This window comes from Littorina saxatilis, linkage group LG6 (genome assembly GCF_037325665.1).
Source record: "Littorina saxatilis isolate snail1 linkage group LG6, US_GU_Lsax_2.0, whole genome shotgun sequence".
NCBI lineage: Eukaryota > Metazoa > Mollusca > Gastropoda > Littorinimorpha > Littorinidae > Littorina > Littorina saxatilis.
The window spans coordinates 27,023,896-27,051,452 of record NC_090250.1 but is presented as its reverse complement, the minus strand read 5'-3'; the positions used below and the strand labels follow the sequence as shown (position 1 = coordinate 27,051,452).

At 42.2% G+C, this 27,557-nt stretch overlaps 2 protein-coding genes across 5 annotated transcripts in view; one reads left to right on the top strand and one right to left on the bottom strand.

Moving 5' to 3' along the window:
• Positions 1 to 27,557, bottom strand: part of LOC138968881 (transmembrane protein 131-like) — an 80,826-nt gene that overhangs the window by 47,239 nt on the left and 6,030 nt on the right. For all 4 annotated transcript variants that reach the window (XM_070341550.1, XM_070341552.1, XM_070341553.1 and 1 more), the window contains exons 4-5: positions 9,109 to 9,177; positions 1,217 to 1,340 (exon numbers count right to left, since the gene is read on the bottom strand). In XM_070341550.1, the coding sequence (XP_070197651.1) occupies positions 1,217 to 1,340; positions 9,109 to 9,177 (193 nt within the window). The remainder of the gene's footprint in view (positions 1 to 1,216; positions 1,341 to 9,108; positions 9,178 to 27,557) is intronic.
• On the top strand, positions 15,601 to 17,079 carry LOC138969619 (uncharacterized). The gene is made up of 2 exons (XM_070342479.1): positions 15,601 to 15,721; positions 16,727 to 17,079. Exons 1-2 carry the CDS (start codon positions 15,604 to 15,606, stop codon positions 17,077 to 17,079), a joined length of 471 nt encoding a protein of 156 aa, XP_070198580.1. The 5' UTR covers positions 15,601 to 15,603.

The window sequence follows — 27,557 nt, the reverse complement described above, 5'->3', positions numbered from 1 at the left end:
TTTAGTTACTCCATGGTAAACAAATTTAACTTAAGTGAAGCATAACTGGACAGAAATGATTCGCACCTCTTCCAACAACCAAATTTATATGTGAGGATGTGTATTTTCCCTTTTTTTTTCTTTCTTTAAGACTCAATTAATGTTATTGTTAATTCTTTTTACTTGTATCTATATTACATTGTATTTCCATTGTAGAGAGCTTCGTGCTATGGAGAAGCCGCTGCATAAATGCGCTACTATCATTATAGATTAACAAAAAAAGTAGACACCCGATGTTTTGCGTGTGTTTATTGCTGTGTTTTGAATAATCATGCAGCATCCCAATCAAACTGGCGAACAAATGCCACTTGACATCTGCTTCAAACTGATGGACATGATAAAGTCCCTGGTTGCCTGAGGCAAAACAAATGATGGACAAAAAAGTGACTCAGATTCACTCCTCAGTGTAACACCAGTGATTGCAATCAAAGTTGAAATTTCTTTGTGCATTACATGCCTACCACTTCTTCGCTCAGTTACAGTAGTCCCACCTCTACACCCCCCCCCCCCCCCACCCCCCCCCCCCCCCCCCCTTTCAATAATAGAAGGCAAGAAAATCAGGAGAGGTTCACATAATCTCTGTTCAGCTAATCAACTTTAGTATAATACATAACGTAAATGTGCCTAAAAATGATTCACATTACCCTTGATATCACACTGTAATATAAGCACTCAAGCTCAGTTCGGTCCCTGGCACACACACAAAGCCCGCTTTAAGTTTCAAGAGAGCACATCCGGCCAGGAAAATGTTTACTTCCTCGTTTTACACAAAAAGCTTCATTGCAAAGAAAGGTTTCCCTGTGTGTGATAGTTTGAGCGCTAGGGTAGAAAAACTACCATATTAGTGCAGTACAACACACACATCCTGTTCTGTTTGTGTGTTTAAAAACAATACTGTACATTCAAATTACCAGTAGCTGTCAATGAAATTTGCTTGCATGTACGTCCAATTCATTTAGAGTCGGCAGCATAGGTGACCAGGAGACTATTGTGAAACAATGGAGGAGGGTGGGGTGGGGACAAAGAGAAAGAAACAAAGAAATAAAGAAAGTAAGGCAGAAAAAAAGAAAGACATAATATAGCTCTTCTACGTGAAACAAACAATTCGACACAGACACACAAACAAATAAAGAGAGAGAGAAAACAAGAAAAAAACTACAAACAATAATGCACTCACTTTGTCTTGAAAAAATGAACAGTGAAAATGATTTGTGCTGCCAGAGATGGACAGCAAATGTAAACTATTTTTTGAATCTGTGTTTTGCACTATCACTTTCTCCATGCGGGGCATCCCGACTGGCCTGAAACAGACAAATAAAATAGCAACACTGAAATATACAGCAACTAGTAAGCAAAAAGACCAAATGCTCTCAAACAATATGACTCTCCTTCGTCATACATAAAATAAATCAGAAGCAATTTTCCTTTTTTTACCCCTAAACTTGACCCTGCCATGATCTTGACAAATAACGAGACTTGGGGCATGTCTGGAGGTCATCAAACCTTGGAAGTGTGTGCTAAGTTTCAAAGCTCCAGCTTAATAACATCAGAAAACAAGAAGGGCAAAGCCCATACGACTCACATGCTTTACACATTTTTCCTACCAAAATACATGACCTTGACCCAAGGTCAAGGTCATCCAAGGTCATGCAACACAAAGCTGTTAATTCAAGACATAGGAAGTACAATGGTGCTTATTGGCTCTTTCTACCATGAGATATGGTCACTTTTAGTGGTTCACTACCTTATTTTGGTCACATTTCATAAGGGTCAAAGTGACCTTGACCTTGATCATATGTGACCGAATGTGTCTCATGATGAAAGCATAACATGTGCCCCACATAATTTTTAAGTTTGAAACAGTTATCTTCCATAGTTCAGGGTCAAGGTCACTTCAAAATATGTATACAATCCAACTTTGAAGAGCTCCTGTGACCTTGACCTTGAAGCAAGGTAAACCAAACTGGTATCAAAAGATGGGGCTTACTTTGCCCTATATATCATATATAGGTGAGGTATTGAATCTCAAAAACTTCAGAGAAAATGGGAAAAATATGAAAAATAGCTGTTTTTTAGGCAACATTTATGGCCCCTGCGACCTTGACCTTGAAGCAAGGTCAAGATGCTATGTATGTTTTTTGGGGCCTTGTCATCATACACCATCTTGCCAAATTTGGTACTGATAGACTGAATAGTGTCCAAGAAATATCCAACGTTAAAGTTTTCCGGACGGACGGACGGACGTCCGGACGTCCGGACGGACGGACGGACGGACGGACGACTCGGGTGAGTACATAGACTCACTTTTGCTTCGCATGTGAGTCAAAAACTTAACTTTTTCGTCTACAGACATCCAACCACCCATGGCCTTACACTCCTAAATTACTTCGACTTTCCTGAGGTGAGTCAAAGAGGTATACTAGCTTGCAACGGACAGAAATGGCAAACACTGAAATTTAAAATAAAATCCTTTTTTTTTTTTTTTTACAGCAGTACTGGTGTAAAACGCTCAAAAAACAAGCTTTGAATTGTACAGAAACTTGACATAACCTTAGTAGAACTGACACCAAGTTGTACCAAGAATTAGAACTGACACCAAGTTGTACCAAGCAATTGACTCTCATTGCGATTTACCCACAGATCATGTTTAACCCAGCTCTGTACGTGTAAGCCCTGTTATGTGCCAGCAGAAAAGGTGTATTTTCACGATACTGCAGCCTATCTTTAGCATGCAGATTTAAGCTCAACTTTTAATGATGCCTGTTGACTTAAATGCTTCAAGATACTTCCAAAAAGAGTAACATACTATGCCAGTCATAGGGGTTAATAATTCAAAAATTTTAATAATAAATTTTCATTTGATTAATATACTTACCCAACTCACATATAGCAATTAACCCTAGTTCAGTGCTGGTAACGCTGTACGCGTCCCCTTGGTAACAAGGAAGACGCCTCTAAAAAAGAGTGACCATGACCTGTCAACAGGTCAAGGCCAGCCCGAGATCGAGGCTGCCTTCCGTATGCGTGCGCATACGCCGCCATTTGTAATCATTCCAAACGAAGCCCAACTCACTTCTTTTTTAGAAAAATATACCCCCAGAGCATGGAGGCGGGCAGGAATAAACGATGTGAGTTGGGTAAGTATATTAATCAAATGAAAATTTATTATTAAAATTTTTGATTAAATTACATATTTTACCCAACTCACATAAAGCAGATTGCTACTAAAGGTGGAGGGCACTTTACCCAATCAGGAATTGAGAATCTATCCTGCCGCTACCAGAGCAGGTAACGCAGAACTGCATCCTGTCTCAATTTGTTTGTTTGTTTATTTGTTGCTTAACGTCCAGCCGACTACGCAGAGCCATATCAGGACGAGGAAGGGGGGATGAAGGGGGCCACTTGTCAAGCGATTCCTGTTTACAAATGCACTAACCCATTACTTGTGTCCCAGCAGGCTTTAGTAAAACTAAATTAATACCTACTGGAAGATTACCAGTTTCCAGTATGTTAATAGGCTTAACCTATCTACTGCTGGACTTACATCAGAACACTAACAGATTAAACTATACATGAATCGCGAGACAAGCGGCAAGAGAAGAGATTTTTGGAAAAAATACAGGTGAATGAGCAAGAAGGCAGAAAAAAGAAAAGAATTCATGAAGAAAAAGAGAGCATGACAGGAAAGAGGAACCAAAAATCTACCTAACAGCAAACTAGAAAGCTCCTGCGGTTCCAAAAACAGGAGGGGCCTTTAATTTCATAACCGCAGTGCCCCACTGCGGGATCCTGTCTCAATGCACCTGCGTCCTGACGGAACACAAAGATATCCAGAAAGAACAATACTTTAGGTAGAGACCTACTCCCAGGCGAACAGCAAAGCTACATCCTTTGTATCTGCGTCCTGACGGAACACAAAGATATCCAGAAAGAACAATACTTTAGGTAGAGACCTACTCCCAGGCGAACAGCAAAGCTACATCCTTTGTACCTGCATCCTGACGGAACACAAAGATATCCAGAAAGAACAATACTTTAGGTAGAGACCTACTCCCAGGCGAACAGCAAAGCTACATCCTTTGTATCTGCGTCCTGACGGAACACAAAGATATCCAGAAAGAACAATACAGTACTTTTAGGTAGAGACCTACTCCCAGGCGAACAGCAAAGCTACATCCTTTGTACCTGCGTCCTGATGTAACACAAAGATATCCAGAAAGAACAATACTTTAGGTAGAGACTTACCCCCAGGCGAACAGCAAAGCTACATCCTTTGTACCTGCGTCCTGACGGAACACAAAGATATCCAGAAAGAACAATACTTTAGGTAGAGACCTACTCCCAGGCGAACAGCAAAGCTACATCCTTTGTACCTGCATCCTGACGGAACACAAAAATATCCAGAAAGAACAATACTTTAGGTAGAGACTTACCCCCAGGCGAACAGCAAAGCTACATCCTTTGTACCTGCGTCCTGACGGAACACAAAGATATCCAGAAAGAACAATACTTTAGGTAGAGACCTACCCCCAGGCGAACAGCAAAGCTACATCCTTTGTACCTGCGTCCTGACGGAACACAAAGATATCCAGAAAGAACAATACTTTAGGTAGAGACCTACCCCCAGGCGAACAGCCAAGCTACATCCTTTGTATCTGTATCCTGACGGAACACAAAGATATCCAGAAAGAACAATACTTTAGGTAGAGACCTACCCCCAGGCGAACAGCCAAGCTACATCCTTTGTATCTGCGTCCTGACGGAACACAAAGACATCCAGAAAGAACAATACTTTAGGTAGAGACCTACCCCCAGGCGAACAGCAAAGCTACATCCTTTGTATCTGCGTCCTGACGGAACACAAAGATATCCAGAAAGGACGTAACCGCACAAGAGAGAGACCAATGAAAGACTTGTTCAAAGGCGATAATCGTAAAGAAGAGAGGCCACAATCTCCCACAGCCAGGAGATCCTTGTTCTTACAGACAGACAGTTTCTCCTTGCTATAAACATCCAGATGGATGTTCGCCAATTCCGGGGTACCCGGGGGCGGTTCCGTAGACAGAACAAAAGAATAAACTAAGTTCTTAGGCTTGGAGTTAACCGAGGCCTACGGATAGCGCTCAGCGAGTGATGCGCTACTTGAGCGGGTGACGCAAGCTAAAGCAACGCCGCAGCAGGTGCTTAGCCGAGCGCTGCCCACAAAGGAAGTGGTGACAAAGGAGTCTCGTTTAAAAAAACTTCCACAAGTTCAAATGCCACCGATGGAGGATCCAAGAACTTAACGTTCAAATATTTTCCTTAGAAGGCTCAAATCAGCTGAAAATGACGCAAACCACGGCAAAGCTGAAGCAGGAGCTTCCCCATGAGATGCCAGCAAAGGCAGAGGTGGGGCAAAAACATCGTTTGAGTTCGCAGATTGTTCCTGAGAAGGAGCAAAACACGCCAAAAATGATGGAGGAGAAAAACGGCAGATGACGATGCTACTGCTACCCCTTCAGGGAAATAGCATGTAGTAACCTCTGCTGCCAGTGCTAACAAAGATGGCAGCTTAGCTGAAAGACGAAAAGAGGCATCTCCATCTGCCTCAGAAGCTTCGTCTTCCATATCCTCATCATCCTGTTCAGTAGTATCCCAACGAACTTCGAAAGGATGAGAACCGGAAACCAATCCCGATGAGGCAACACCTGCCGAAAACCGGGAAAGGTTGGGAAAAAATTCCCGGAAGCCGGAACTCCGTGAACGGATCCTCCATCCGCCTGCCTCATGCCAGCTGAAAGACTGGCAGAGGAAGTGGATGCAGCCTGTGTAACAGCAGAGCAACCGCAGTAGCGGAACCGGAAGCCGAAGGCTGATGAGTGCCGACTACCAACACCACAGTGTTAACGGCAGAAGGCTATACCATTCAGCAACCGGAAGACACAGCCGCAAAAGCGGAAGCGGAACCGGCAGTGGATTGGTAAGCATCAGAACCAACCGGAGTCATAGAAATGCAACCGGAAGATCCTGTTGTCCTACTACCGTAAGTAGCGGACACATGCGGAACTAGGTGTCTTCCCCCAAAGAGGAAGCACCTTAGTCAGTATCCCCATCATGCTTGGCCTCGCAATCCGGAAGCTGACCCCCGGAATGACTACCATAGTCAATCGGGGAGTCAGCTTTACTGACAACTTCCTGCCCCCAGGGCGGAAGCGGAAGCTATACACCCGGGCCGCCGTCTTGAGACAGGGCTGGGTGCACCAGTACTTCCGTTCGCTCGACAGGGCCCCTATCCTCCACTGACCTTATGCCTGAGCAGTGAAGGCCAGCCAAGAGATAGGAACTTTCACCCCCGCGGATCAGGCTAGGGGCTACTTTCTCCTGAAGACGCGCTACGCTTTGGCCGGAGAACCCGGTTACTCGCGGAGCAGACATACCTCTAGAACGGACAGGCATGTCAGACGACGGGTACACCGGCGGACGTACATGGAAAACATCAGAGTCCTGCGAAGCATGGACAATCGCCCGCGTGACTGTGGCGGAAGCTGAAGAGGAAGGACGAACCTTGGCCAGCGAAGCAGTGACGGCAACGCCGGAAGGGAGAGCACACCGCTCAGCCCTAGTGTAAGAAATTTCCGCCGCCAGCGAAGTCACCTGTGAACTAAGCGATAAAAGCAAAGCACCACGTCGGAAACAGCTAAACCCGAACACACGGTTACGCTAGTATCCACCACTGTCTTGTCTACCTGACCGGCCGTGTCCGATAACCTTGGCGGTAAAATAGAGGAAGCCGGCAAATCGACTAACACCAGGGCCTCACATCCATGAGAGGTAGCATAGGACAAATGTCCTGGCCAATATAAAAGTGATAGGACATTTGTCCTGAACAAAAACAAATCAATAAGACTTTTTTTTTTCCCCCGTAACGAAACGTAAATATAATTAAACTTGACTAGTTTCTTGGCACGAGGGTAAAAGAACAAAAATACTTTTCTTGGCAAAAAAGTAACAGAAAATATAAAATAAATTACATCGAGTCAGTGCAGTGTTTCTGCCCCCTTTTCTTGTTTTGTCTGCTGTCAGGTTTCAACTATCTCCTTGTCTCTCTGGAGAGATGGCACTTGCACACTAACAGCATGGTCTTTGGTTTCTTGATGATCGGTAAGGGCCGATTTGCGAAAGTTCGAACAGCCAACGGTAAAAGTGTTGGACTTCCCTGTGTGCTGACATGAGGCGCAAAACATAAGTTTCCTCTCTGGGTCATGCGACACCCACGGGAATGATGTCGCCCAGCTTGAGACAAAGTTACGCGTGGGGGTGAGGGAGGGGGTAGTGTCTTTCTTCGGCTCCGATGTTTGACTATCGCGATAGACATTCTCACCTGGGCGATCGGGCTCTAACTGCTCTGGGGCTGGAGGAAGCTCAGTTTCCGTGCTACTGACAGATGATGAGGGAAGGGACTTGAAGTGTAATTTCTTCTGTCCCTTTTCTGGGATCAGTTTTCGTTTAGGCGGCATGTTTGTTATTGTCGGGAAAAGCGCGAAGGGAGGCAAATCTCAACTGGCTTCGAGCATTCCGAGTTGCGAGCCTTGGAAACTCTTTGGTACTAGAGGCACAAAGTGTCTAATTTCGTCTGCTACACATCGCTTTGCAATACATCGATAAAATAGCATTCAAACTACTGTAAATTGAGAAGTACTGACGATGTCCAGATCAAATGATAGAATAATCGGACATTGACCACTTTATGACAAAACAAGAGGCGAAGCCTTCAAGGCTCACGTAAGAAATCGACAAACAGTAACACAAACTCAATCACTCCGTCACACATACACACACACACACAGTAAGCATAGGTGACACTGTGCAAGAAAGCGAGACACTAGATCTAGATCTGTCTGTCTGCATGTAGCCTACTTACAGACACGACTGCCAAATAGTCTCGGCCCGCTCAAAATAACAATGACCGAGACATTCCTTCGCGTGAAGTCTAACCCTCTTACGCCATAATGTGACGTCTTCAAATGACGAAATGTTAAAGTTTCTACCAAAGACATACACACGCACGCACGCACGCACATACGCACGCACGCACAGACAGACAAAGTTACGATCGCATAGGCTACACTTTGTGAGCCAAACAATAGGACATTTGTCCTGCATGAAAAATGTGTAGGACATTTGAAAAAAATATCCTCATATGTCCGATGTCCGACATGGATGTGAGGCCCTGTAACACATCAATACATTGTTGGACGAAGGCTCTAGAACAGAAACACCGGCTTGTCCGGTATGTTTGGATAATCTAGATGCTTTCTTAGGTGGAGAAGATTCAGCAGCTATCTGTTTAAGAGCATGCTTCTTCTTGGCGCTATCGGCCATTGCAAAAGACTCACACAAAAAATTTTGGAACAAAAACATTTACGAGTCCGAAATGCGGCCAAATTGACGCCAACATTTCAATAAAACAAGGAAAGACCTCACCCCACAGGATAGGCGAAGTCAACAACGAAGCGAAGAAACCAAGGGGAAGAGCCCAAAGTCAAAAGACCAAGGACAAAGGCTGTAAACAGCCGGAGCGTACGATAACAGCGACCAACTTCGTAGAACGCTGAGTTTGGAATGATTACAAATGGCGGTGTATGTGCACGCATACGGAAGGCAGCCTCGATCTCGGGCTGGCCTTGACCTCTTGACAGGTCATGGTCACTCTTTTTTAGAGGCGTCTTCCTTCTTACCAAGGGGACGCGTACAGCATTACCAGCACTGAACTAGGGTTAATTGCTATATGTGAGTTGGGTAAGATATGTAATTTAATAAGTGACCTGCAGCAGCGACTGCTCCAGCTACTGGACATACATCGCTCAAATCTCAATTTATAGCCATACATATAAAACTAGAAATAGTTTAATCACAAAACAGTCACATATATATATATATATGAAGACACAAACACACACACACACAAGGAAAAATATAAAGGCTGCAAGGCAGCAAGTAAGAGAGACATAGAAATGAGAGAAACACAGAAAAAGTGCATTTGTTTGTGCACTGCACGCATGTTTTTATAGATTTGTGTGTGCCACTTACTGTTCTTCAAAATCCAGCATGGGTGGATCCAGCCGTATGCCGCTTGAGTAAAAATTCTCATCATCTAAACTGAAACACAGGAAAGCAAAAAAACTGATAAATATCTTTGTTAACAAGTGCTTAAAAAATGATTTAAGACTAATCCAACATTTTAAAACCTTGCTTTTTCAAATGTTCTGTTCAATGTAACCTCTGTAAATTTACACCCATCTTAAGACCTCATTTTCTCTGATTTTTTTACGCCTTAAATGGGGAGTTCCACTGTCTTTCTTTATTTGGTGTTTAACGTCGTTTTCAACCGTTCAAGGTTATATCGCGACAGGGAAAGGGGGGGATGGGATGGAGCCACTTGTTAATTGTTTCTTGTTCACAAAAGCACTAATCAAACAAGAGGCGAAGCCTTCAAGGCTCACGTAAGAAATCGACAAACAGTAACACAAACTCAATCACTCCGTCACACATACACACACACACACAGTAAGCATAGGTGACACTGTGCAAGAAAGCGAGACACTAGATCTAGATCTGTCTGTCTGCATGTAGCCTACTTACAGACACGACTGCCAACTAGTCTCGGCCCGCTCAAAATAACAATGACCGAGACATTCCTTCGCGTGAAGTCTAACCCTCTTACGCCATAATGTGACGTCTTCAAATGACGAAATGTTAAAGTTTCTACCACAGACATACACACGCACGCACATACGCACGCACAGACAGACAAAGTTACGATCGCATAGGCTACACTTCGTGAGCCAAAAATTGCTCCAGGGGCTTGCAACGTAGAACAATATATGACCTTACTGGGAGAATGCAAGTTTCCAGTACAAAGGACTTAACATTTCTTACATACTGCTTGACTAAAATCTTTACAAACATTGACTATATTCTATACAAGAAACATTTAACAAGGGTAAAAGGAGAAACAGAATCCGTTAGTCGCCTCTTAGGACATGCTGGGGAGCATCAGGTAAATTCTTCCCCCTAACCCACGGGGGGGGGGGGGGGAGGGGGGGGGGGGAGGGTAGTTCCACTGTATGTGAGCCTGCACTTAGAGAGTCTTGAGTGTGCAGAGTGTGTTGCCGAGTATCGAGTATCGTATTATGGTGTAGCAGCTGCAACAAACACCAAACTCCACAGGTCACACAGTCAATGAAATTTAATCTGTCTCCAGGAACTTGGGGTTACTGTGTGTCAAAATACAGTTTCCATTTTCTGCCCAGATTTTTGGGATAATTTATTTATGAAGCACTATGTGTGCAGATTACATTTGGTAAACAGGATAGGCACAGCACAATGGGATGCATGTGAACCGGGATGTACACACAATACACTACAGCAGCTCTTGTCAACTGAATGCTGCCAAGTTAAGATCACATCATCAATGATTTAACAATATAGCTCTCTGCCAAACAATATCGCCCCCAATAACATGTATACTCTAGAGATGCAGTCCTACATATTTTAGGTATTTGACCCTACCTCTACCATTTTTTACTTTGTTTAATTAGAGTTTTTGACCAAACAAAAATACTTCAGTATAAAACCTTAGAAAGAAAAGTAACTTGGCCAATATTTGAATTTGTTATCCAGTTTCGAGCTGGCAGGCTAACATATCAACCTGAGATAACAGGAAATAAATGAACAGGAGATAACAGGAAATGAAAACAAGTGAGTCACACCAAGTAGATTATATAATCAGCTGCTGTTCAATAAATTTATAAACGAACAGAAGCAGCAACCAACACTACTCCCAACTCTCTTCTGAATACTACTTAAACGTAACCTGAAGACTTAATTTTTCATTCTCATTTCTTTATCTTTAATTTCTCTAATATCCCATAGCTCCGATAGTTAGGCCGCTTTCTCCCAATGGAAAGGTAGCAGCAACAAGAGTCGTGTACTATCAAGGTGTGTGCATATTTAGTTGTGATCGCCACCTGCACATCTGGCAGGATGTCATTGAGGTCTTTGACATGCCACAGTGTCTGCACATTAAGTTGACATTGTCTTTCTCGGCCCCTGATTCAAACCTGTGACCCAAGTCCAGTGCTCTGCTAGCTAAGTTACTGGGCCCCCTCACACCAGGAAAACAAGAAAGCTTTGATGACCTCAGCTAAAGAAGTTCTTCCATTTGATTCCAGTTAATCTCCAAGTGTGTCGTGACTGCGTGCACTGCACGCTTGTCTGCATGGACAGAAAAGGGGGAAAGGGGAGCATTTTTTATTTGCTGGACTTTCCAAACAGACAGATTCAGTAGTGTACTTATGTTCGATTATGCTTTTTCATCGAGTGTTTGTGTTATTAGAAATGCGATGTGGTGCCAAAAGAAAAATGTCCATGTTTATGTAAAATGAAAATGGACATTAAAGTTTTCTTATCTTATCTTATCTTATCACTGGCATCATCAGCTAACATTCCAAAATCTTCCTTCAGTTTTGTCTGCAATTAAACATTCCAATAACTAATCTTTTTTGTGGTTATTTTTTTCTATGCTTAACATTTTCTTTGTATTTTATACTCCCTATTGAAATCAAAGGAGTTACTTTTAAAACAAAACAGTTCCCTCTTTGTTCTCTTGTAGTTGAAAACGCCCTATTCAAATCAAAGGAGTTACTTTTAAGGCACAACAGTTCTCTATTTCTTCTCTCCGAATCGGGGCTTTAGTCAGAGCAACTTGTACTTACTTAAATCCAACCTTTCACTCACTACAATGATGGTGTATTGTATTCATAGACTTGTCATTTTTCTCTTCAGTTCAGCGCAAGCAGAAAGCAAAATTATTGAACAATTCTACTGTACTCTCAAAACGCTCACCAGGAAACAATTACCAGAGTAATATGACACAGGAAATATCTCATGCAGGATTTTACCCTGTATAATACAAACAGTTAATGTAAATGTTTATAACTGGACATTCCACATGTCAGATATAAATTGAACCCTTACTATGTGCATGACAGACAGTACATGTACTATATTTATATCTATTCCTTGATAAAATTGTGTACAGGGTTATGGCAACAAACAACAAAAGTTAGTTTATGGAACATTTAATTACACACGTATCGACAAAACAAAACAAAACATTCACATTTTGTATCTTCCAATAATTTACCTTTCTTTTATTTTTATTTTATTTGCAGTTTTGGGAATATTTGTTTCAGATGTAAACTTTAACAATAACAATTAGCCTAATTATGCCCAACGGCTTTTACTGTTTACACTTGAATTATTGACAGAAAAGAGCATGCAAATGGGACTGTACACAAGATTTCACACTTCACTGAACACATGTATCAGTCTGGGCTGTTAAAGAAATACCTTCTCCCATTTGCACCCGGGAGAAAGGGCGAAAATTGTTGCGCTCTGTTATTCCACTTTGTGCCTGCCCGTGCAGGGCCTCTTTTTTAAATCGGGTTTTGAACTCTCTTTTTTGTATTCGGTTGTACTGTTTGTTTAAGTGATTTATGACAGGTGGACAAGTTTGTTGTTTGTTGCGTGAAACGTCCCTTACTTTCGTTTTTTGTGTTGTTTGTTTTTGTCTCAGCTTTGCGAGTTCAGCCTTGATCAAGCAGTCTCGTGAAGTTGTTTGTTTGTTTAGTGTTTCATGGAGAACGTGTTTTTGCGTGTGCTTTGCAGTTTCTTATTTTTATATGGTGAGCTATTATTCAGTTTTGTGAGTTCGGAGGTGTTGATGTTAGTCAGTTTTGGGTGTTGAGATTTGTCGTCCTATGTCCTTCCACTGAGAGGGTTGTGTTGTGATGGTGTTGTGTGAACCTGGAATACGTTTTCACTGTGACTGCGCCTGATTGCTTGTGATGTTGTTGTATGGAAGCCTCATTGTTTGGTGTATGCTGGTAACGTTCACACTCTCACTGTCCATGCCATCTTTGAGGGAGTTTGTGCCTTCATTGTTTTGATGTGAAATGAAATCAACAGCTGCTAGGCTAAATTGACTCTCTCACTCCAAGAATGAGTTTCAACTGTTCATTCTGTCAGTGACACAGCTGGAAAGTGCCAAATTATAACAACCTCGCCTAACTACTTCAGTGCCAGCCACTCCCCTCGGCCTCTGCTCAGTCTCTATGTGCACTAAGATAGCACTCTTTTAGACTCAGACTCTCTATTATATGTGCCTGTGTGTGTGTGTGTGTGTGTGTGTGTGTGTGCATGAGTGTGTGTCTTTCTCTCTCTCTTTGCATATGTGTGTGCGTGTGTGTGCCTGCCTGCCCGCGTGCTAAAGGTTTCACTGTATCATGAGAGGATTCCAGGCACCAGAGAGCTCAAAGCATTGCTCACACAAGGCACTGTACGCGCTATCTTCTCACTGAATTGATTGCTGGCAATGCCGCAACACTCAATATTTTATGCCTTGCCTTTTACAAGTGAAGTGGGAACATAGCTGGGAAAACAAATGGAGCGAGACCGGACAAGGGCTCTGTTGTTTCTTCGCCAAACAATGCACAGCCATAAATGTAGGTTAGATTCTTGCTGAATACAAACTTAAACAAACCATAACAGCTATTTTCCATTAAATTCATTAACCTTTCAGATGGAGGTAGATTTTACGCCAGTTTTTAAAATGACATCCCATGCAGGAAACATCCAAATTCAAGAGCAGTTTGCTGAGAAAAAGCTTAAATCAGGGACCTCTAATATAGGTCTATGCTTAAATTAACTAAAATAAAATATATCACTCTGTTTTTAAATCAAATGTATTAAACATTGCACCTTTACCGACTTTAATGGCAAATGTGAATGCAAACAATGATTATTAAAGAAGCTTCAGCATTGCACATTCAAACTCTGTTGCATGCGCGTGTTTGTGTATGCTTGTGCATGTATGCATGCATGCGTGTGCGCATGTGCGTCCGTGTGCAAAGTATGAACCATTGATCAAAATCTTATAAATGCATGCATTTTTTGGTCTGTTTATTCAACATTTGTTTCACCTGTTAACATAATTTTGTGATTCCATATGACTTGTTTGTTTATTTGTTTGGCTGTTCATGGTCTTTCTAACTTTTTCTGTTTTTTTTTATTACTCTCATTGCATTTAACATTTTTATTATTCTTGTCTGCATTAATTTTGAAGGTATACTGCATGTTTTATTTGTTAAAGGACAGGTTGTAAGACAAGGTATTGTGGGTATTTCTGAGCTTTTGGGCCGATTTGGGCATTTAGTCATTTTGACTGTTTGGAAAACTGTGGTCATTTTTCTTTCAATTTCTGCCGTTGATGTTGCATATACATGGTTTTTTTTGTGTAATAAAAATAAATTCAATAAACCAACCCTCGCCTGATTGCGTTCATTTGTCCTGAACTTGCCTTATTATTGCCGATTTTCAACACCTTGATCAGCAAATTTGAGCAGACGACAGGGCGAACACTGCATGACGTTGCATGCTACATAGCCTCCCCTGTTTGCATGTGACCGTTGTTTCGTTATTTTCCGGACTACTTCGGCTCTAACGGAACATTGTCAATGTAGTTCAATCTATGCCAACTTCCTTATACGGAGAGTATGACGTACGATGTGATCTTGATTCGTTCAACCGGGGTCACGTGGTACAACAATGGCGCTTGTTTACAAAGCAGTGAAAGTACACGCTCCTGTGCAAAAATGGTTCGCACCAAGCCATCAACAACCAGAGGAGCCCCAAAATCTACGAAAAAGAGGACAGATCAAGTGAAGAATCAATGGAAGGCGAAGAAATCAGCGCAATCAGCTTCTGTGCTGACTGACGTGACAGAATTAGTGCCGGTTTTGGGGTCGTCTGCTAGTGCTACATTTTCCGCGTCGATTCCTTCGACTGAAAACATTTTCGGCACGAAGACAAGAAGTGAGTTCAAAAAAGAATCGTATGAGAGGTTTGTTTCCGGTGGAGTTGACACTAAGTCATCTGCTGCTACTGAAACCCTGGTAAAAACCCAGAGGGGTGTTGTAGACTTTGCCGAAGTAGACAGTATGGTTGCAAGTTTGTGCTGTCCACAGTGCAAAAACAAGTGCTTGTCTCTTTGCACAGACTCCAGACCAACAAGTGGCTTGGCAGTATTTGCCCAGGTGAACTGTTCTTCGTGCGAAGAGCCTGTGTATGAACACTATCTGGCGACAAAATTTAAATCCAAGACAAAAGTGTTCGACATGAACAGACAGGCAGTGTATTCCTCGCTTGCTTGTGGACTGGGAGCCACCACATTCAGAAATTTCTGTGAAAACATGGATTTAGCTGGACTTCACCACAAGACCTTTCATACTCATGCCAGCCAACTATTCACACAACTAGAGGGATTCCGGAAGCATGTGTTCAGTGAGACTGTTGCATATGTTCGAGAAGTTCATGCAAGATACTGTGGCACTACTCTTGGTTTCGATGACACCCTGAACATTATTGTGAGCTATGATGGCACCTGGCTTACTCTGGACACTCTTCGCACATTGGAGTTGGGTGTGCTGTGGACTTACTGGACTCTGTGTTGATGCCCATGTCATGTGTACCTACTGCCAGGTGTGCGTAAGTCTACGGGGCAGGCTGTTTCAGGAAAAGCCAGAGGAGTATGCGGCCTGGCTCGTGGACCACTTGGACAAGTGTGAGGTGAACTATAAAGGTAAATTATATTTGTTTGCACAGAAATATTTGAATAGAGTTTATTTCAAATTTAAGCAACTTACTCAAATATAGCAAATTACAAGTAAATGTAATAGTGATGAGTGGATATTATTTTCCATGCATTCCAGTGAAACTGAAAACCAAAACTAAAGGCATGGATGATGGATTAAAAAAAAGCGTCATAAAGACGGATCATCAATTTATGATAATAATAATGAAAGTTGTAACACATGCATATAAATCCAATTTTTAAGAATAGTTCAGGGCATGGGGGAGTGGATGTGTGTGATGAAAATAATAAGAAAACACACACAGATAGATAGACAGAGAGAGAGAGAGAGAGAGAGAGAGAGAGAGAGAGAGAGAGAGAGAGAGAGAGAGAGAGAGAGAGAGAGAGAGAGAGAGAGAGAGAGAGAGAGAGAGAGAGAGAGAGAGAGAGAGAGAGAGCTGTATTTACAGCATGAAGAGAGATTCACAAGTCTTCAGAATCAACGGGCTTAGAACAGAGGGAGCTAGTAGTGGTCAGGGGGTGGCAAATAGTTTACACATACATACATGTATGTATGTGTGGCCACATACATGTATGTATGTGTGGCACGATACAAGTGTATTTAAAAATGTTCAAATAGTATCAATTGATGAATTATGCTTAACGTTTACAGTCTAACATGTTCAGTGCCACAATCTAACATGTTCTCACCACTATTAATAGGTAACATGCGCCTTGAGTCGCCTTGTGTGGTGAGATACGTGCGCGATATAAATCCTCGTAAATAAATAAAAGTAAATAAATAAATAAATAAAAAAATACCTGCTGCTAGAAATTTAATATTCAGTAATTTGGTAATTCCATGTTTATTTCAATTCTTTTCCGTATTAATTATAGTTGAAGTATTAGCTGTACAATGACTGTGAATAACACATGCGTGCACACACACACACACACACACACTTAAAAAATACTGTTTGCAAATTACATTTCTTATTTTGTTCTTGTTTGCAGGCTCATCAGGGATGATGGAGGTGGAAGCAGCCCGTGTCATATGGCGTCGATCGGTGAACACCAACAAGCTTCGCTACACAACACTTCTGTCGGACGGTGACTCCAAGACTTTTACAGAGCTCAACGACATCAAGCCCTATGGTGAGGATATTCACATTGACAAGGAAGAGTGTGTGAACCATGTGAGTAAACGACTTGGTACAGCTCTTCGCAACATGGTGACAGACTGCCGAAAGCGAGGGGTGACTCTTGGTGGACGTGGAAGGGGTCAGCTGACAGGCAATGCCATACGCAAGCTACAGATTTACTACAACCGGGCAATTCGTAGCAACAAGGATGTGTGTATAGCATGAAAAAAGCAATCATGGCATCACTGTACCATTGTTTTTCCACTGACGAAAATCCACAACATGAACTTTGTCCTGCTGGAGAGAGCTCGTGGTGTTTCTTTCAGGAAGCGCTGGCGAAGCACCAAGTTCCAGGTCCACACAAACACCTCATCCACACACCCCTCAATGAGGAGAAGTTAGCTGCACACCTGTTGCCCATTTATGAGAGACTTTCTGAAGAACACCTACTCAGCAGATGTGTTTCTGGCAAGACACAAAATGCCAATGAGTGTCTCCACAGCCTCATTTGGTCAAGATATGCTAAGGACCACTTTGCTTCCCGCAGTCGTGTTGAGTTTGCAGTCTTGACTGCTATTAGAGAGTTCAACTTTGGACCTGCTGCTGCTGCCGACTCTGCCCAGTTCTTCGGATTCCAGACTGGACATCACATGAAGAGGCTTGGAGCAGCCAGGATGCACAAGAGGGTGCGGAACAGTCTGAAGGCTGTGAGAGACAAGCAAAGTAAAAAGAGAGACAAAGTGCGGGCAGCCAAGTCAAAGAGACTGGAAAAACTTGTTCAGCTGGAAGGTGGCCCTGCATATGCTGCAGGCATGTTCTAAGTTTTGACTATGTAAATGTTTTAACATAGACGGGGAATCGAGACGAGGGTCATGACTCATGGTGTGTTTGTGTATAAAGTGATTCCGAGGAAACTACTGGACCAATCTTGATAAAACTTAACATGAGAGTTCCTGAGTGCGATATCCCCAGATGTCTTTTTTCCATTTTTTGGAAAGATGTCTTTGATGACGTCATATCCGGATTTTTTTAGGCAGTTGAGGCAGCGCTCTAACACCCTAATTTTTCAACCAAATTGATTGCAATTTTGGTAAAGCAATCTTCGACAAAGTCCGGACTATGGTATTGCATTTCAGCTCAAAATTTTAAAAATAAATTTATGAGTTTGCTTGTTAAATTTGTCATTAAAATCTAATTTTTAGTAACAAAATAAACTTTGACTGCATTGCATTCCTCATTTTTTCCTGAATTCAAAAATATATAGATATGTCATGTTCACTCTAACAATGTGCTCAGAATTACAGAAAATAGGTTTAGTAAGTACTATACGGTCTCATGCTTTGCGGAGACGAGCGTGATCCGTCTCGGTATTGTTAGCCGAGACTATCTAAATGTATCTCGTAGTCTTGGCGATGACTGGTTTGTGGTGTTGATATTTAAGTTTCATACTGATTGACTAAATGTTTTTATATCGCTTCACGCGACTTGTCATTGTTATTGTGGTTAACATTATTCTCATATATATATATATATATTGTGGTTATTGTACGCATATGTGCAATTAATGACTTGGGTACGTTTCGTAATTTGGAGCTAGCTTGTGTGTGTGTGTGTGTGTGAATGTGAACGTGAACGAGTGAGCGAGCTTTTTTTGGTGTGCATGCTGTAATCGGGAGTGTGTGTATGCATTGTTTGTAACTCGGGACAAACAATTTTCCTAGTGTACTGCACATGTTTGAAATAACTTGTGTTTTATGTCTTCCCTAACTTTTAAACTGTGTCTCTAAGGTGTGAAAGACATTCCTCAGTGTGGAATTTGGAGATACATGTATGTATTTTGAGTTTAATTACAACTATCAATGGTTTCAAAACAAATTGTGTGCGTTTTTGCCTTTTCCTCAGTTTGCATGTTTTGACATTTGGGAACGAAATGATTTCAAATCTACTGGTTAGATTTCTGTGAAATTCTGCATACTTGTACTTTTACATACTATCTACAGAGTTACCATTTGAATAATGAATCGGAAAAGAAATGTTGGCTTTACGATTTTTTTAATATTAAATTTTACGCAAAATTTCAACATTATGATAAAACAAAATTTGTTTAAATAACTGTAATACTCACAGAAAAAATAAATGGTAAATCTGTAGATATGATCTAAATCTATATTTATGCAAAATATTGGACAGAAATCGAGCATTTGGATATGGAAAAAACGGTTCCTAAAATCCAATATGGCTGCTGTTTACTTTTCTGTTTCTATAGCAACGACATACACAATAAACAAACACATTAACGTTTTTTAATTCAGAGACCATCAGTATTATAACAAAAGCGACACAAACAGTGCTGATCATCAGATATGGAAAATAGCGATTTGGCCCTCACATGGCCTTAAACCTTTTACCCTTATAAAATAATGTTCAGGCAGTGACATTCAGTACCTTTCTTTGTGTAATGGGGGTGCATGCAATCCATCAATACATGTAACAGGCATTTCTGGGGTGACAAAGCCATTTCTTTTTAAACTGTTATTCCCTCTGCAAATGCAATATGATAGTGAACTCACTGTGAACTGAGTTTATCACCCTCACAAACACTGGTGACTTTGAACCAGCTGTAGAGATACTAGGACACTCTTATCACGCTATCAAATCATAATACTGGTTGTTATAAACAGCCAAGTCGCTATCATTGCTATTAATTGTAAGTTGTAACATAAGGAAAGAATCAAACAGCTGACTACCTGCTTTTAAATTTAAATGACATTTACTATTCTTCACTATAATCTGTTCCCTTAAACCAACATTGCCCTTTGCTCTTACCTGGACTGGTAAAAGCTTTAAGACTTTCTTGCCTTGTCGCTCAAAAGTGTAAAATTCTCCTCAGTCACTTTTCCCCCCAAAAATCCAAGCTTCACCTTTTTCCATTACTAAAACCAATTGGCCAAAGCATAAAGACTTGCTTTCCTCAACACTCAGATTGCCTGCTCTGAGTTTAAGTTATTTAAGTGAAAGTATACAATCTGTTCTGTGTGAACTAAATACTGTGACTAGTGACAGGCACCACAAAGTATCGTGCCATGTCACCCATTAGTTCCCTGCAAAGTATTTAATACTGCATCACTGATTACTGTAAAATCAATTATTCATGCCTTGCTGCCAAGGCATAAGCTATTCTTTATTTCACATTAGTCATTGGCCTAAAAAGAAATCGTAGTTTTTGGCTTCTCTGCCGACTATTTCTTCCTGTTGACCTTGGACCTTTTTTTCCACTAAAACAAAAATTTATAAAAATTTAAAAAATGACAACTCAAAGAGAAAAACAACTTTAATCCTAAAAAGAAAAGAAAAGGATTATTAACCTATTGGCCCTCATCTTTAGTGCCTTGTCATTGGTAACAAAGTTTCTTTTTGTTTGGCCTTTAAAACTTCTGACGTTTAACTAAGTGAAACAAGAACTGATAGGTCACCGAGACTGAGCAGAGGAAAAAGAATTGTACCTCTGTTACAGTAAAACCTGTATCTAGCGGACCCTTATTTCAGCGGACACCTTAGCATAACGGACAATTCAAGTGAGGACGGATGTATTTTACTCTCAAAAACACCTTAAAACAGCAAACACCTCAAAGGCGCGGACGCGGACATCCTTTTTTGGTCCCGATTGGGTTCCTTACTTGTCAACAACGGACAAACCCTTGAAGCAGACAGCTTTTAGCAGACGCTGGTCCGCCATCTTGGTTCTGCAAATACAATCTCGCTGGCGATGTGAACGCGCGAGAAGCTTATTTTGTAAGCCAATGAGAGCACTTGAAAGAAGTTGATTTTTGTATGATGCACGCTCATTGGTCGATGCCGTGAACTCACAAACATTTCGGGTTTCTACTTTCTGTACTGTGATGCATCTTCGTCTCATCCTTCGTCTTCGTCTCATCATGCCAAAACGAAAAATTGTGACTTTAGAAGAGAGAGTCGATGTCATAAAGACCGTTCGAAAAGTTGCTGATGAGCTGAATTGCGGAAAAACTCAAATTTCCAACATAAAAGCTGATCGAACACAAATTCTCAGTCAGTGGGACTCCGGTGCCAGATCGACGGCAAAATGTGTTAAGAGAAGAAAAACAACCTATGATGAGTTGAACGAAGAACTCTTCGAGTGGTTTTCAACAGCTCGATCAAAGAATCTTCCAGTGAATGGCCCATTGCTTCAGATAAGAAACCGATTGCACCTCTCTCTCTCTCGCTCGTTCTCTCTAAATCCAAGACCTACACACGGCTTGTCCACAATAAGAACATATTTTCCTGAAACTATTAAATCAGCTATCTATTTCTTTTATAGAACAATTAAAAAATGCAGCCATTACAAAACAATTTTACTTCTAGGTATTCCTCCGAAAGCGGCGTATGGCTGCCTAAATGACGGGGTAAAAACGGTCATACACGTAAAAATCCACTCGTGCAAAAAAACCGAGTGTACGTGGGAGTTTCAGCCCACGAACGCAGAAGAAGAAGAAGAAGAAGGTATTCAAATAAATATAACAATTAAGACAAACCCCATGCGGAAACAAATCATTATTGTTACACTTCCGTTATTAATCATTTGCTCTGTTCCAAGCTCCCTAGCCATGTTGCAGGTGGGAAAAGTCACCTAGAACATAAAACCCAAGATCAGCTTACAGACTGTCATCTACCATCATCACATGACAGCCATACAAATACCATGATTGCTATTTCTGTCAAGAAAGCTGCAACATATTACTGAAATTGTTCTCAGTGCTTGCAGTTTTTACTCCAAAAATCAATGGTTTCCAAAGGTCTAAATTACAAGATAGAGTAGTCACATGTCTGGTTTACAAGATGAAAGCAACAATTCACAAAAGGTGAAAATCACAAGGAAAGCATCTGAGACAACTTTACACTACCTCTAAAATTAGAATTTTGAATGGTAATCGCTTCTGATGAAGTTTTTCTTCACGCTGAATACCCCATAAACTCGGATGTCACAAGCATAAACTGTAAAGATGTTTTCACCTCAATGCAAATCAGCAATGATAACAGATGATGTTCGGAAATAACTCGGTAAAAAAGCGGCTTATAGGTTTCACTCTGTCTGTTTGTTTCTCTGTCTACAGGTTATAGAGACTTGTATCTTTGGTACTCTGGGGTCAATTGAGCTCAAATTTGGTGAGTAGTTTGGAACTGTGGCACATATGGTGTGTGCAAAAAATTAGGTCCTAGCGGTAGTCAAACTGGAGATATTAGCTTTATTTCTCTTAGAAACATTGAGGCAAGCTTTCCCACATGACATAATCACTAGTGAGCGGCTTGTCTCCACACACTGTCTACCATACACTGTCACATGGGAAAGTTTGCCTATTTTTTTTCTAAGAAATGTCTCTTTCACTACACATACATATCGGACACTGGAGTTCCTCTGTTACTTTTGCTTGCTGGCAGGGGTCCGGTTACAACCTACACAGCCAAATCCTGTTCGCATTGCAAGCTACCATGAGGAAAATGCAAGGAAAGGCAATTCTAAGGATAGGGCTAGGGCCCAGGAAACTTAATGCATGCACAAAGCCTTCCTTCCATGACACCCTGAAAGGGGAGTCACCATGTGTGTGTATACCTGTGTGAGACTGTGAAGGGGGAGGGGGGTGGTTAGGTGTAAGCCAGAAGGGTGCATAGGCAGGTAGAGTTTGGATGTGTCAAGACTGAAGAGGGGAAATCAAATCCTGCAATCTAGAAAATAATCAAACTGCATGAGGTTTGTTTTCCAGCTGTGACATAATGCACAGACCAGCTACAGCAATTGTTCATGCGCAGTGTGACAGTGCCTTTTTCTATCCGCCATAACTGGAATTTCCTTTTGTCACAAACAGATTCTCTCTGTCATCCACAACTCATTAACTCATTGAAGTTGTCCACAAACAATGTGTTTGTATTCATGACTGTTGGGACAAAACTGAACAGACGTACAGCCTGCACAAATCAATTCAGTAACACTTTTGCTTGCTGGCAGAGGTCCGGTTACAACCTACACAGCCAAATCCTGTTCGCATTGCAAGCTACCATGAGGAAAATGCAAGGAAAGGCGATTCTAAGGATAGGGCTAGGGCCCAGGAAACTTAATGCATGCACAAAGCCTTCCTTCCATGACACCCTGAAAGGGGAGTCACCATGTGTGTGTATACCTGTGTGAGACTGTGAAGGGGGAGGGGGGGGTGGATAGGTGTAAGCCAGAAGGGTGCATAGGCAGGTAGAGTTTGGATGTGTCAAGACTGAAGAGGGGAAATCAAATCCTGCAATCTAGAAAATAATCAAACTGCACGAGGTTTGTTTTCCAGCTGTGACATAATGCACAGACCAGCTACAGCAATTGTTCATGCACAGTGTGACAGTGCCTTTTTCTATCCGCCATAACTGGAATTTCCTTTTGTCACAAACAGATTCTCTCTGTCATCCATAACTCATTAACTCATTGAAGTTGTCCACAAACAATGTGTTTGTATTCATGACTGTTGGGACAAAACTGAACAGACCTACAGCCTGCACAAATCAATTCAGTCCCATGTAACCAACCCAAGGAAACCCCCTGTCAACAGAAGCTTCTCAAACATGTGCTCACATGTCCCACAACACTTCTGCAAGCACAACTTTCCCTGGTAATAATCCCTATGTAGCAAAAACAACAAGCAGCACATTACTCTGTTGGTTGCAACAATGAGACTGTGGAGTAGCTAGTCTGTAATCTGGGGTAGTGGTTGCTAGCACTAACAGTAACAGTCACTCTTACCCCTTTCCACTTTATCATGACCAAGCACCAGTTGTGCAGACACTGACCCAATCATGCTCAAACTAACAAGGGCCCCTGGTAAGTGAGTGGTCAATATCTGCCACTGGGCAGCGGTGTACCTAAAACTATCATTTAACACTGGTTAATGCCAGACTCTGCAGTCAGTATAAGGCTTGCAAGCTTGTCGGGACAGGTTGCTTAGCACTCAGACTTGCATGCTTGCCTACAGATTGGGTGGCAATAAGTTAAGTATCTGCACGGATGGCTAGCTTAGAACTGTTGCACTCACAGGTAGACTGGCCACAGGACTCACATAGCATAACAGAGGGTGGGGAGGAGAGGGGGTGGCGGTGGCCACTCTTGCTCTACACAACCTGCAAAGCATTCCACCCCAGCCAGGCAGCACAAACTCAAAAATCAATGGAAAACTAATGGGTGGCTAAGGGACAGCCTGCAGACAGCAGCAGTGTGCTACAGACCACTGCTTGGCAGTATGACACTATCATGGGGGTGGGGGGGAGGCTGCAAGATGGAAAAGGAATGAGGTGCTTCAATAGAACTAACATTTCTGATTAAAGTTAACATCTGCATCAAGGAGGAAGAAGTGTGTTTTACTTTTCAGTATACATTTCAGTTTCAACATTGATCAAAATTTCTAAAAAACATAAATAAATAAATTAATGAAACTAAAGATTAAAACACAACTGTATGCCCAAAAGCAGATTTCTGATCACAGCGTACACACACGTGGTCGAATGCATAAAAACAACACAAGCTACAGTCCTAGTTATCATCAAATTATAGATTACGCTCTTACCAGATAGTCACTGAAAAAAATCTTAAAATAAAGATTACAAAGGTTGAAAATAAAAGTCATATCTGGGTCACACACACAAAAAGTAGGGCAAACCTACTTTCCCTGATATCTGCCTGAAGTAAACAACTCCCTGCAGGCTAGGATAAAAAGCGCTGAAGGATGAATGACTTGGGGACAAGATTAATTCAGGCTGCAGTGAACCAAGATGTTATAAAGTTATAAATAATAAATGCTATACTCCTGTTGGGATTCACAATGGCGATGCACACAAAGGAAGAAGAAATATAAAAAGAGGACTAAGATGTCAAGTGTGAATCAAAATAGTCAAACCAAACATACATATATGCATCAGTATTATCACAAAGAGTAAGACTGACAATTATACAAAGAGACAAGAAAAGGAAAAGACCGATGTTCGATGTTCACGGAGGCCCATAATAAAGCAGGGCTGAAAACACAAGACTTTCTCAAGGAAAACACAGTATGGCTGTCTAAATGCCAAAATCAGGGGGGGGGGGGGGGGGGGGGGGGGGCGCAACCATACACACAATAACCCACTTGTGCAGAGTATGAGGGAGTTTCAGCCCATCAACACAAAAGAAATTTGTTTTTGGCAGTCATGCATAATATATTGTCGCAAATTTTCAACGCAAAATGTTTGCCATCACTTATGTAATTAAGAATCAAAGCATTCGACCTGTTCGCACCTGCCTGCTACCTCCTTCATCAGATTAATCATATTCCCCTGCTCACCCTTCCTAAAAATAGCTATGGTAATGAGCACATACTCTGTGAGTTACCTCCCATTGGTATGTACTACGTCACTTCCTCTATCACCACGTGGCTACAATCATACGGCTTTAAAGAAACTAACAAGAAGAGCAAACGCTCGATCGAGTCACTTTCGCAGTTCTGAATATTATATGAGGCATCAGATGGACAGGAAGAAATTGCTATTCACAACACAATGAGTCACGTTCACATAAAATTTGAGCCCGGTCACTTTTATAGTTTCCGAGAAAAGCCCAACGTTAAGTTGTGTGTTGCCGAACAGAAAAGGCTAGTTATCTCCCTTGTTTTTCTGATAACGTTCGTAAAAGGCTACAGATGTAAATACTTTGATGTAAAGAATAATCCTACAAAGTTTCAATCACATCCGATGAACTTTGTCAAAGATATAAAATGTCTAATTTTTCCTTTGACGCTGACCTGTGACCTTGAAAAAGGTCAAAGGTCAACGAAACCATCGTTAAAGTGTAGAGGTCATTGGAGGTCACGACTAAACAAAATATGAGCCCGATCGCTTTGATAGTTTCCGAGAAAAGTTTGTCAAAGATATAAAATGTCTAATTTTTCCTTTGACGCTGACCTGTGACCTTGAAAAAGGTCAAAGGTCAACAAAACCATCGTTAAAGTGTAGAGGTCATTGGAGGTCACGACTAAACAAAATATGAGCCCGATCGCTTTGATAGTTTCCGAGAAAAGTCCAACGTTAAGGTGGTGTCTACGGACGGCCGGCCGGACAGACTAACACTGACCGATTACATAGAGTCACTTTTTCTCAAGTGACTCAAAAAACCATACGCGGGGCAGGTGGGAGGGCATACACTATGTGATTCGGGTAAGTATATTAGTCAAATGAAAATTTACTTTTAAAATTTTCGATTAAATTACATATTCTTACTCCGAATCACATATAGCAGATAGCTTCAACAAGGCGGTGGGAAAGAAAAAATGTCAAACTCACTCTCAAATCCTTGCCAGAAACTGGCCAGCTGCAATCAAAGAAGGAAGCCCGCGAGAGCCATCCTGACGGACAGCCGAGACGTCCCGAAGATAATAGTTTATAAAAACATCTTCAGAGCGCCAAAATGCTGTGGACAGCACCTCATCTAGCCTCTTAGAGCGCAAGACGGCTAAAGATGATGCCCAAGCCCTTGTCTCATGGGCTCGGGCCGAGTCCAGGGGAAAGGCAGGCTGCGCCCCCCCCCCCCCCCCCCCCCTTTGTTCAAGTGGCTCCACCCATAAGCCTGTCAAATGAGGGAAGACACCCACCGGGCCAACGTTACCTTAGAGATGTCTTTTTCTCTTGCTGTGTTGAGCGAGATGAATAAAAGCTTCTGTGAGCTAGACCTGACCGGCTGAGTGCGAGCAAGGTAAAAACCAAGGGCACGAACTGGGCAATTAACCAAGTCCGGATCCGCAGGAGCCAAAACGTTGGTAAGGGGCTTAACCAGAATCAGAGGAGAGGCTTGTTCCGGAGCTTGATTCTTTGCCAGAAACTCTGGGCGAAATCGCAAAGCGACTGAGCCATCTGACTCATACGAGATATCCTCTGGAATTCCAAAGAGGGCGTGAATTTCACTACCTCTACGAGCTGTTGCTAACAGTAACAGAAAAAGAGTTTTCCGTGTCAGATTGGAAAGGCTAGCGTCGCTCAAAGGTTCGAATTCGGCTGAACGCAAGAATTCAAACACAAGGAAAAGATCCCACTTAGGAGTGGGAGAGCGAGATCTAGCCTCGGAAGCCCGACCTCACCACTCCCACAATCCATTGGCTGTCTACAGAGACCATCTAATGCGAAAGTGCCCGGGAGGGGCCTCCCGCCATCACCAAGGTGGAGGGCGGAAGGGGGGTGAGACCGGGAGCACTTCATTGGGGGTGGGGGTTGCTGCTAGAGCCGCCCCGCCCCCTTCCCGAAAGCAGTTCTTTTCTTCGAACCACGAGAAACCTGCTGAGCTGGCCGTTAGGATGCAGGTTTGGGATGAGCCGAGGACTGAGCCTGCTTTTGCTGAGAAGGCTTAGTCCGTCTGATCCCCTGCAGAGTAAAGTCAGAGAACTGTTGGTCCTTATTTGACTGGATCTCCTTGTGTCGAGCGTCAAGCGCCATATGACCAAAGAGAGACCCCTCTGCGACCGGAGACACTCTCAACGTGTCTCTCCCTCCTGCACACGACTGCGTGAGTATAGTGCAGGGAGGATAGTCGCATCTGCTCTTCATTCACCCTAGCCAGGGCTGCAAGAAGAGTAGAGACATCATCGGCATTCTGATCCTCACTGAGTGTGAACGGATCAAGACTCTCGGTCAGT

Bases quoted from the DNA above. Each gene is read 5' to 3' on its own strand.
- LOC138969619 (XM_070342479.1), top strand. From the start codon at position 15,604: ATGTGTACCTACTGCCAGGTGTGCGTAAGTCTACGGGGCAGGCTGTTT. The intron at 15,722-16,726 runs GTAAATTATATT...TCTTGTTTGCAG, and splicing joins GTGTGAGGTGAACTATAAAG to GCTCATCAGGGATGATGGAG.